At 47.5% G+C, this 12110-nt stretch overlaps 1 protein-coding gene across 1 annotated transcript in view; it reads left to right on the plus strand.

The window, feature by feature from the left end:
• Positions 1-10791, plus strand: part of vars2 (valyl-tRNA synthetase 2, mitochondrial) — a 20572-nt gene extending 9781 nt beyond the window's left edge. Inside the window, exons 18-29 of the mRNA XM_087835536.1 lie at positions 342-412; positions 483-608; positions 689-793; positions 1134-1202; positions 1279-1357; positions 2282-2412; positions 4004-4156; positions 4403-4642; positions 6246-6357; positions 7448-7650; positions 8434-8583; positions 10461-10791. Coding sequence (XP_087691662.1) covers positions 342-412; positions 483-608; positions 689-793; positions 1134-1202; positions 1279-1357; positions 2282-2412; positions 4004-4156; positions 4403-4642; positions 6246-6357; positions 7448-7650; positions 8434-8583; positions 10461-10538 — 1517 coding nt within the window. The 3' untranslated portion in view covers positions 10539-10791. The remainder of the gene's footprint in view (positions 1-341; positions 413-482; positions 609-688; positions 794-1133; positions 1203-1278; positions 1358-2281; positions 2413-4003; positions 4157-4402; positions 4643-6245; positions 6358-7447; positions 7651-8433; positions 8584-10460) is intronic.
• The last annotated feature ends 1319 nt before the right edge of the window (positions 10792-12110 follow it).

Consider the following 12110-nt stretch of genomic DNA (forward strand, 5'->3'; position numbering starts at 1 on the left):
ACTGCTTTCTCCACGTGTGGATGACTGATGGCGCTCACCGTGGCGCCTCTGTGCTCGTGTCAGAGTCACAGATGTCAGTGATTGGATCCCAGTGTGCTGGTTTTTGACATCTTCTGGCTTACGTCACTTTGTCTGCACTTCTTAATTGAACAGCTGGGTTTGGGAAGCTTTTTTTCCTGTAATTTAAAAACAGTCTTTTAAGTTTACTTTGTCTAATATAAAACTGCGTTTGATCTGAAACGTGTGACAAAAATGGGTCCAGTCATTGGTTTACTGAGCTGGACTGTTGAGATAAAGTAAAAGGATGTGAGGTGTGTCACTGACATTGTTCCCTGTTTCAGACCCAGATGTCTTGGACACGTGGTTTTCCTCGGCGCTCTTTCCCTTCGCCATGCTTGGCTGGCCCGATCAGGTACTGGACTTCCTCTGACAGGATGTGAAACGAAGCACCCTCATCCCTAACCCACCCACTCTTCCCACAGACCGCTGACCTGCAGCAGTTTTACCCCAACTCTGTCCTGGAGACGGGCAGTGACCTCATCTTTTTCTGGGTTGCCAGGATGGTGATGCTGGGAACGGAGCTGACCGGGCAGCTGCCCTTTAAACAGGTCACTGATGATAATGAGGAAATGGACCACAGCCTCATCCTGTTGTTTTTGTGTCTCACCCCGTTTCCTTCCTCTCTCAGGTCCTGTTTCATTCACTGGTGAGAGACAAATATGGCAGAAAAATGAGCAAATCTCTGGGAAATGTCATCGACCCCTTAGACGTTATTCACGGCGTCTCTTTGGAGGTAATAAGGCCGTAACGACCGTCTGACCGTCTCGCTCAGTGAGGAGCCTCGGCATCTTTAAACTAGTGTCAGAAACATGTTAGCTGTGTTGTTTTTACGCTCTGTTTTAAGGAAGTAGTTACATTTATTCACTTTGCTCATTCTGGACGTCTTAAAGAAAAGCAGTTATTGATGTGTCTTAACGCCACAGCGCGGTGTAGAGCGCTAACAACAGCTGGCGAGAGCATTTTCATTTACCTCACAAACCTCTGAGCTGCTGAGAAGATGCAGAGCTGTCAGCAGCTCAGCTGTCGTCTGTTCTTCAACGATGTGTTGTGAAAGTCTGGTTTCCTCCTCTTAGAGACTCCAAGGAAAAGTGACGGAGGGGAACCTGGATCCGAGGGAGCAGCTGGTTGCCATGGAAGCGCAGGTCAGCTCCCCCCCTCCCGACTCGATCTTTCTCTTTATTCCCACTCTTATCTGCTGCTACATCTGCTTCCCCACAGAGGAAGGACTTCCCCGTGGGCATCCCAGAGTGTGGCACTGATGCTCTGCGCTTCGCCCTGTGCTCTCACAGAACGCAGGGTGAGTGAGTCCTCCTCATTTTGTCAGAGCGAATGAAAGTGGAGGACAGCGTCACGGGGAAGATGTGATGCACATGTTCACCAGAGTTAAAAGTGACTGCATGACGTATTATTGATCCCTGATTCACATAAAAGCCAGCCGTCAACACAGAAGGTTAAAACCGTCTCAGGTACCTTCAAGTAGCTTATGAGATGTTGTCAGGGTGATAACATCTTTCATCAGAGGTTCCTGACTAGTAACTAACTGCTGGGACAGAACAATCAAACCAGTGATCCACGTCAGACCATAGAGGGGAAAATGGATACTGTGTAGCATGGTGATATTTTGTTTCTAATAATGTATGGATACAGGGACAGCAGAAATCGATATTTTGTTACAAAAAGGTTTTTGTGCTCTGACTTCAGAGCATGTTGATCCTTTTTCTGAGCAAGAATCCTGACATTCCTTCACTGTCCAAATGTGTTTAATAAACATGACAGTTTACTTATTTTAATTTAAGACATGTTTTATTTTAATTAAGTTTAAAACTTTTTTATTTCATGTAAAATTATATTTTGTTTTAATTTACTTTCAAATTCTTCAGTTGCTGAAGGGGCTGCATAGTTTTCATAAACTGCATAGTTCAGAATAGCTATAATTGTACCAGATGGTTGATTCAGTTAAGTTGGACTAGACTGTAATACAAACCGTTCAGTTTGTCAACAATCAAACTGAAATGAGAGAAAGACTGAGTGTGAGACTTTGATATTAGAGAAAATGATGATTGATAAAGTTTACCTTTATGTACAGAATCTGAATATCACAAAATATTTTTAAAAACTGCAATAATATCGTATCGTGGGATGTCTGGTGATTCCCACCTCTATCAGACCGGTGGGCTGCTTCTTTTCCTGTTGTAACATTTTCACTGTTGCCTGTTGTCAGGAGAAGACATCAGTCTGTCTGTCGCTCAGGTCCTGAGCTGCAGACACTTCTGCAATAAGATGTGGCAGACCTTAAGGTTCACACTGGGAGCGCTGAGTGAGAGCGGAGCAACACTGGAGACCATAGCAAAGGTACAGCAAGAACGATAAAGGTCACGAAAAAGGCTAAGCTTATCAGGATATTTGTGTGTGTGTGCGTGTGCGTGTGTGCGTGTGCGTGTGCGTGTGTGTGTGTGCGTGTGTTTAAGGACTGAGCCCACATATCAAAGAGTGAGCACTGTGAGCTGTGTTGAATGTATCACAAGTGTAAAAAGAGAGGAAAGTGTTTTTGTGACTGTCAGAGGTTCTCTATAGCGAGGGAAAGACGTTTGTCTCTTATAAACACGCCTTTTCTTTGTGAGAGCGACGGGAACATTTAAAGTTCACTCGACGTCAAACCTCTGCACTCAGGGAAAAGAACCGTTTGTGTCACTGAGCAGAACCTGATGTGTCCAAGAACAGCTGCAGAGGCCTGGAGTCCCGCGTCTCCACGGTCCTGTCAGAAATAACAGCAGACTAATGCAACAACACTGGCTGCCTGCACAGTGATCAGGTCAGCTGACCAGTTACATGGAGCTCTCTGACTCAGTTAGCTCTCTGCTGAGCCTAAAAGATCTGTTTTTGTTTTTTCCGTTGAGTCGGATCCAAAGCTGGAGGAAACTCTTGTTTTTCTTCACAACAGAGGGAACGAACATGCACACCAAGAGAAATACACCAGGTTAACATGAACTACATCATGACAGCTCAGCTTTGTTTTAACGGCGTGGACACGTGGTGAGGCTGCGTCCACTGAGGCTGCGTCCACACTGAGGCTGCGTCCACACTGAGGCTGCGTCCACACTGAGGCTGCGTCCACACCGAGGCTGCGTCCACTGAGGCTGCGTCCACACTGAGGCTGCGTCCACACTGAGGCTGCGTCCACACCGAGGCTGCGTCCACACTGAGGCTGCGTCCACACCGAGGCTGCGTCCACTGAGGCTGCGTCCACACTGAGGCTGCGTCCACACCGAGGCTGCGTCCACACCGAGGCTGCGTCCACACTAATGCGTTTGAAAACTCATAGTTTCCTCTCCGTTGTGTCCTCCCGTCCAGACTGAGACGCTGAAGGAAAACACACACATTTAAAAATGCAGCTGTCCTGTCAGTGTGGACACACTAAAACACAGACTTTCTAAAACAATGACGCATGTTGGTCATGTGATGCAGTCACGTGACCAAATAAACAAAGATAGCGCAGTGCATTATACAGCAGTTGTTTGATTGCTCAATTTTGACAGCCCTGAAAAAGATTAACATCAGATTTTCTTCAAATTGTTTAACTCTCACTCGTGTTTGTGCAGGACTGCACGTAAGCGTTTTGGGCCATGTCAGTGTGGACGCACGACTCTGTGAAAACGGCTGAAAATGCGAGTTGGACGCAGAGTGTTTTCAGACGAAAACGGCGTTTTCAGATGTATCGGGGCGAGTGTGGGCGTAGCCTGAGCGTGACACGCTGACAGGAACACTCCCACTTTACAAACAGCTTCAGAGGGTTGAGGTGTGGGAGTCTGTCTGTTTGTGCGTGTTTCACAGCGTGGAGTAACAGACATCTGAAGTCCACTGACAAATGTTTACTTTCTAACCCAGCATCATAGACCTGACTGTGCACTCTGCAGCGCCTCTTTCAGTGTTCGCCTCTCTGCAGACGGCTCCTCGGAGCAGCATGGACCGCTGGATCTGCTCCAGACTGCGCAGCACGGTGGGCCAGTGCGAGCAGGCCTTTGAAGCTTACGAGCTCCACGCCGCCACGTCGGCCCTGCACTCCTTCTGGGTCCACAGCCTGTGTGATGTTTACATGGTGAGGAGACAACAGGACACGTAGATCCTCCCAGCAGACCAGATAAGAGGGTTACTGGTTCCTTTGTATCTCCACTGATCTTCTTACTGCTCTGTCTAAAAATAAAGACGGTGATATATTTATCTGGTTTCCATGGAAACGTGGCGGCTCAAAGCTTAATGCAGAGAGATTAAGCTAATTCAGACTGAAGTGTTAGCGCTAAGCAGCAGTTAGCACTGAACGAGCTGCTGTGCTCTGTGTTTGCAGGAGTACATGAAGCCTCTGCTGACCCAGCAGGACCAGGAAGTCGTCCTCACAGAGCGCGGTGGTGACGCGAGGCAGGCGGCCATCGCTGTCCTCTATCACTGTGTGTCTGTGTCCCTGGCCCTGCTCGCCCCCTTCATGCCGTTCATCACTGAGGAGCTGTGGCAGCGACTCCAGCCTTTTGCACCCGAAGCTGCACAGACCAGCCTGTGTTTGCAGCCGTACCCCCGCACCGCTCAGCTGGTAGGTTGGTCTGAGGTTTCCACGTGTTTGTAGCCCCCCAGGAAAGCACCTTCTCGTCTTAAATAACGCTAAAAACCTGCTAATGTGCATTAATATCTCAAATGATTCCAGTCAGAGTAAACCGAGTGCAAGCTCGGCAGGAATCTGTGCTGTGAGATGAAGAGCAGAGACGGATCCACGTTCAGGCAAACGTGAGACTGAAACTCAGAGCGAGCAGAAGGAAACAGAACGCGACAGAGCCGAGCTTCACCCAGAGACATTTACTGTAATTCAAGCTTTTAATAATATTTCAGTGACAAACATAACATTGATCACACTGTTCGTGCCCACAGACGGAGGGACAGTAAATAAGGTCCAGCTGACACCAGCTGTAATCTGAAGGCTGTAACATCGACTCCCCACAGTAACACAGATCAGATGATCTGATATTTATAGCAGGAAACAGAGAGTTCACCAGTGATTACTCCTGAAGTTTTAAATGTCCGTCCCTCCTCTGGCACTAATCTAATTAGCTGCTGAGCCTCCTCCCAGGAGCAGCTCGACTCTGAGCGCCTCACCAGGATCCTCACCCTCTGCTTAAGGCTGAGCCCAGGATTGCTCTCATCTCATTATCAAAGCTCCTGATCATAGGTGAGGGTTTGACTGTGGATCGACCAGCAACAGCTTTGCTTTCACATCTTTCTGAGTGTGAGTGTGTCACCACAACAGCCCAGCTCAGAGTGCTCGGTCACTCCTGCTCTCCGTACTTAAACCCTCACACTGAGCACTCCACCTTCTCTGAGGACCGTGGTCTTCGACTTGTAGCTAATTTTCAGCCGAGCTGCTTCGATTTCAGCTGCAAACTCTGAGATAAAAATGATGAACAGAAAGAATAAATCTGATTTATTACCAACAATGTGGACCAGAGCCTGGATAAGCCCAATACAACGTATCCCCACAGGAGACCCAGAGGATGCGGTTGAAGGCCTTCTCCAAATCCACAAAGCACATGTAAACTAGTTCGGCAAACTCCCATCAAACCTCGAATATCCACGCGAGGAGGAAGAGTTGGTGCAGCGCTCCACAGCCACAATGAAAACACACTCACACCTCCAGTACCCTGACATAGGCCTTCCCAGAGCCTGAGGAGAGTGAATGTTGCAGAGGCGTGTCAACCAAGACGGTCCTACATGACCTGAAAAAGAAAAGATGAAAACTTACACAAAGCAAACGATTAAAAACCTATTTGAGCAAACACAAATCAGTGGAGTCAGACCTGCAGAAAGGCGCAGAGAGGAAGAGCCAAAGAGGAGGAAGCACAAACCGGGAAAACTCAGTAACATCCAGCAGCTGCAGATGAATGCAGAGAGAAAATGCTCTACTGTGGCATAACGAAGGTCACATGATCCAGCCAGAATAATACGCTTCATCTAAACTTTAATTTTTAAAGAGGTTTTCTCCACACTAACCTGGACACGGAGACTTTCTTAGTCCAGGACTGAAAACTGGCCCAGAGTTATTAAAAGTAGCTCAGACAGACGAATGCACAGGACTCTATACAACGCTGTCCGTGGACTTCAGCTGATGTTCGTTTTCTAACCTCCCGTCCTCTCCATCCTCACAGGCACACTGGCATTTTGCCGAAGAGGAAAGAGACTTCCTGCTGGTACAGGAAGTGATCCGAGTGGCCCGTTCTTTACGAGCTCAGTGTGGCGTAACCAAAGCAAAACCTGACAGTAAGTCAGCACATAACCATCACACCGACTCTTCCGCTGCAAACGCTTAAAGCAAATATAGCAACAAAGTTACGTTTTGTTACTGTGCAAAAGTCTTGAGTCACCCGTGATTTCTTCACTTTTTCCAGGAAAACAGGAAGTGGGTGCAGCGATTTGTTTCTTTTTAATATTGCACAAACTCTGACTTTATGCAGATACAGAAGTTAAAGGTTTGCAGATATTTAAAAAAATCGCTGCACCCATTTCCCGTTTTCCCGTAGGACCAGCTTCATTCTTCACAGCCTGAGCTCTCTGACACAGGCCTCTTTAAAAGTATCTTCAATAGTTCTCCAGGCTTCTTGGAGGACATTCAGACTTTCTCCTTGGATATTTCTGCCTCTTGATGATCCCACACTGCTTTGGGATCTGAGGAGGCTGGACAGGCACTGCTCACCTCTACCTGATGTCCTCTGAACAATGATTTGAACCAACAGTTTCAGATTTAAATTTCTCTCCATCAGACACGTTTTGATCATCAGAGCGCGTCCTGCATCATTTTCATGCCTTTGTTTTTTCTTCATTAAGAATGGCTTCTTGACAGCTGCACTTCCACTGAGACCATTCTGACAGTAAATAGCTGATTGTTCAGGTTTTGTTTCAGCTCTTTGCTAGTGCAGTATGTTTTCATACTAATATGACAAATTTTTAACTTGCAGCTTTTTTGGAATCGTCTTGTTTGAGTAAAAATACTATTTAATGCTTGTCAAACTGATATCTTTGGTATTTTTCTTGGTATCAAAAATGGGACCAAACTGTGTTTTTGACTCTTGTAACAAAGTTACTTAAAATTGGTTCTTTGCTAAGTTGCCTGTTATGTGTCGACTGGTTCTTCACTTTTCTCTTTTCTTTTTTAAATGTGTGAATTATTCAGAGGTCAGAGGTTAAACAAACATAAAACATGGTCAGGTTCGAGCACTGGAAGAATCTGTGTAACAAAGTAGCCAAACTCTGGGAGTCCTCTGAAAGCTTGAGAGCCACACTCAGCTGTGACCTTTATGCTTTAAGAAAAGAATAAAAATGCTTTAATTAATTTAAATCTTGATGGTTTCAGTGTGGGCAGTGTGCTCGCCCAGCCAGGCCGAGGTCCTCCTTCGCTTCGGGTCAGCGATTAGGACGTTAAGCCGAATCTCCGACCTTCACATCTGCTGTTCTGACGGAGGCAGCATCCCCCCGTCTGCACACTCCACTTCTCCACCCAAAACAAGCCTCGTGGGTGTGGTGGACCACACGTGTCGGCTACATCTTCACGTTCAGGTATGTATCGGGCTTCTTCTGCTCGAAGCAGTGAGCTTCATTGTTAATGAATGAACTTTGTGTGTTGGACTGACAGTCTGTCAGCATCGGGATCATCATCTGACACACTGAATGAAATGATTTACTCTGAGATATGAACCCAGCCTGTAATCTAATAAGGAAGGAGCCGTCAGGTTACGCTAAGAACTTGATTGGTTGATCATCACCGAGTGTGCTGTTGAGCCAAGGAGATAAACATCTTGTGTGAATAAGCACATGCTCAGTAGGGGGTCACCTACCCTCTTACACAGTACAGATTCTAATATGAATATCTGGGACTCGCCACCTTTGGCCTTAGAGCTGAAGAAGCTTCTCAGACGACAGGTGAAACTTAGAGAAGTCCAGTCGTTTTCTCTCCGAGCTTCTTAGATCATCAGCAGGTGAAACCACTGAAGACCACGAGCTCCTCTGTGCACAGACGAGTCAGAGGTGAGGGCGTCTGTCCCACAGCCAAACTGCAGTCATGCATCGGGACACAAACACAGTCGAGGTGCTGCAGTATCCCAGTCACGCTGTGGACCTGAACTCCATTGAAATGCTGTGGCAGGACCTGATGAGAGTTGTGTATAAATAAATGCACGTAATCAACGAATATTCAATGTCATGTGACCTTAAGCAAATCTAATAACTCTTCAGAGAAGCACACATTGTTCACGTTTGCACTGTGATGAGACTCCCGTCCTGTTGGGTGTTGTTGCAGTGGTGATGAGGATGCTGGTCTAACGTACGTGTTGTGTCTCTCAGAGTGGAATGAACATTGAGAAACAGATCGTGCAGCTCTCTCAGCGCAGAGACCGGCTCGTCCCGAAGCTGGATGAGATCCTCGCCAGAGTCCAGTCTCCAAGCTACCTCAGCAAGGTTCCTGCTCATGTCCGGGAGCAGATGGACAGTAAGGTGAAGGAGACCTGCAGCAGCCTCACTGTACCTGAGTCAGCTTTATGTTGTGGAGAGAGAGTCAAAGCTCAGGGAATGGCTGTTATGTCACTCTCTAACCAACAGATGGTTGTAGAGCGGTGCACTGAACAAAGACTGATGCTGATAAATAAAAATTACAATTTAAAATAGGAGATTATATGAAACGTACATTCTTCTCAAAAACCTCGAGTCCTGCTGTGCAGAACGAGCAGCCACACCAGCTGTGCACATCCTTTTTGTTTCCTCCTTCAAAGCACGAGCGGCTGTTCAGCTGCCCTGCACCTCCACCCTGCACACACCTCCACCCTGCACGCACCTCCACCCTGCACGCACCTCCACCCTGCACGCACCTCCACCCTGCACGCACTTCCACCCTGCACACACCTCCGCCCTGCACACACCTCCGCCCTGCACACACCTCCGCCCTGCACGCACCTCCACCCTGCACACCCCTCCGCCCTGCACACACCTCCGCCCTGCACACACCTCCACCCTGCACACACCTCCACCCTGCACACACCTCCACCCTCCCGTCCCGTCCCCGTCCTTAAAGGGGAGACGTGGTTTGGTGTTGGAGATCAGGTGCGTATGACACCACACTCTGAACCCACCGCTCCACCTGCCCCCTGCAGCTGAGCCCCCCTTACCTGCTAGGACAAAACAGCCTCCACGCCCCTTTCTGAGCCATCAGTCTGCAGAACAAAAGGTAGAAAAAGGCTCGGCGTGTAGAGCAGGGTTTCCCACAGAGACCCTTTACCTGCAACACCGCCTGGCTCTGCTCCGTCCATTACAACAATCCCTTTCGGATGAGGTCGGTCAGTCTGGCGGTCGTACCCAGCCAGCCCCAAGAACCGCCTCAGCTGTTTCGGTCTTAGGTCGTGGGCAGGATGCGATGGCTGCCGTTTTATCCACCTGTGCCCCCCAAGTGGCTCCTCAGATACTGCACCTCCCTCCGTCCAACGTCACACACATCTAACTTTTTGTGTGGGCTTAGACCAGTTTTCTTGAGTCATGTCCAACGCCTCCCACAGCTTCTCCCAAACAGTAAATCAAGAAGAAGTAGAAGTTGTTCACGGCCAAACCAACAGCTGCATCCAGACTGGTTGGGTGGTGCAGACCCACTCCGCTTCTGCCGAAAGCCCCGCCATGAACTGGACCACCAGCTCTACGATGCAGGCCTCAGCGGGTAACCAGGCAGCTACCAGGTGTTTTTGTCCAGGACAGACTGGCCCCGTAGCTTCTCCTGGTGGTGAAACACTGCTCCTTCTGCTCTCTAGCCATGATCTTAGCCATGATCCATCCTCTGGGCCAGCGTCTGGGCCAGCGTCTGCGTTGGTTGGGCTGGTTGTGGCTCCCTCGTGCTGCGGCTGCGTTTCAGCACCACTGTGACAGAACGAGGACACCAGCTGTGCACATTCTGGTACCTTTGATTTCTAAGAGGTTTCTCCTCATTCACAAAGCACAAGCAGGTCTTCATCTGCTCTGCACACACCGACAGACACGCCTCTCCCCTCCGGTCCAGGCACCATCCTTACAGGCTGGTTCACTGATGCAGATCAGGTGCACGTCACCTCCCCTGACACCACTCCTCCACCCCTCCCCTGCAACTGAGCCGCACCCACACATACACCACTCCTCCTAAGCCGAGGCCATGCTCAGTTTTAAAATGCACAGTCATCTTAAGCTAATATGTGGCTTCCTGCTGTGGTTATGCTGTGAGATTTTGCACCGTGAAAGCAAGCAAACGCATGTAAATGCTAAAGGTGTCATCAGTTGTTGTTGTGTCGTTGTGCAGAGAACATTCAGAGTTCACACCAGCACTGTATCCATCTCTGTATGTTTTCCTCTGTGTGCAGGTGTCTGCTCTGGAGCAGGAACTGAAAACTGTTGAGGATCAACTGAAACTGCTGCAAGAGATGCAAACAGCAGAATAACTGAAGCCTTCACAGGAGCTGTTGGACTGCTGTAGGAAAACAGCTGCTGTTTCATTATTTATAATATTATAGTCAAAAATATGAACTTTATATTATGTAATGGAGTTATGTGCTGTATAAGCACCAGTCTCGTCTGGCTCCAGGTGTTGTGAGCATCGTGGAAACATCTGCATTTGATCTGTTGCTCTTATTCCAAAAATACTGTCTTCTGTTCTGGCCTTTTAAAAACTTTGATTAAAATAATTTTTATGATCAACCTTTCATTTTCATTGTTTTACCATGAATGCATTTCAAATCTGAATATTGCTGTGGGAAAGCACTTTTTGAGTATATCATAATTTAGACCCCAGAAGAATCACGGAGTGAATTTAGGAGGCTAAATAACTAAAACAGCAGTTCTAGTTCAATCTATTGATAGAAATAAATCATCTACATCAGCTACATCATTGAAATTCATTTTTTTTTTAAATTCATCGATTAGAGACTAAATGTAGAAAGATAACTTTGAGTGTTCATACAGAAACTCATCCTGTTCCAGCAGGAACCACATCAGCACTCGTATCTAATGACAGCATGAAGGTTTTCCTGCACAGCTTCACCGTCTCCCAAACAGCATGGACAGGAGCGGTCTGAGTTCAAAGCTCAAGCAACACTTGGTATAAAGATCAGCTGTATTACTTCACCAACATGTTTCAGCCTGTGGGTTTCATCGGGGTCGTCAAGAACTGCCCATATTTCACAGCCATGTTTTCCACAGGTTAAGTCCTAGTTATGGTGGTTTTGTGTGGCTGCAGACGTTTCCTGTTTGTCTGTCATGCAGGCGGGCAGTAGCTGTGACAGTTTGCCAGAAAACAGCTTTTACCCAAAGTCTGAAAACTTCCTCAACTCCTCAGAGCTTCTCTGCGCCCCCAGCGGTACATCCTTAATTAGATCACATAAGCAAAGAAAGTAAAAACACTCCCAGGGATTCTACCTGTTCATGAGCAGGTTGCACCGATCTTAAGAAGTGCTCAGCCAAACACCCTGAGTGAGTGTAGGAAGACCTTCCCAAGCTGGGACAGGCTGCGCACACTCAGATGTACATCACATTTGTGATGGTGCCGAGCAGCGAGCCTTGATTTTAGCTGGAAGGTATCAGCTTTCCTAGAAATAAAGAAAGAACCTCGAGATTATGCCACAGTCCAGTTCCAAACATATGCTGTTGAGTATTTGGTTATCTTGTTTAACCACTGAAGTGAGGAAACCTTTTTGTCACATTTATTCAAACTGTGTTTTAACTTCAAAGCTGTAGGGTTACGTCTAGGTTACAGTTCGGTGCAGTTGTGATGATTTAGCTTTGGAGTTGGAGTACTGGAATAATTGCAGTCTGTGGAAGTTAATAACAAAAGGAAACAGCTGTTAGCCAAAGAGAAGTCAAGACGGTAACTGGAGGTCCATGACTTCCTGGATGAACACCACTGCCAGTACATAAAGTGGGTAAGTCTCCAACATCTTGCATAAACCCGGTCTTGTTGTGGATTTGAAGGCTACACGGTAACTACCACGTGATGGCCTACGTTGAGCTCTCCGATC

Source organism: Neolamprologus brichardi, chromosome 22 (genome assembly GCF_056152115.1).
Source record: "Neolamprologus brichardi isolate AB-2024 chromosome 22, ASM5615211v1, whole genome shotgun sequence".
Taxonomy (NCBI): domain Eukaryota; kingdom Metazoa; phylum Chordata; class Actinopteri; order Cichliformes; family Cichlidae; genus Neolamprologus; species Neolamprologus brichardi.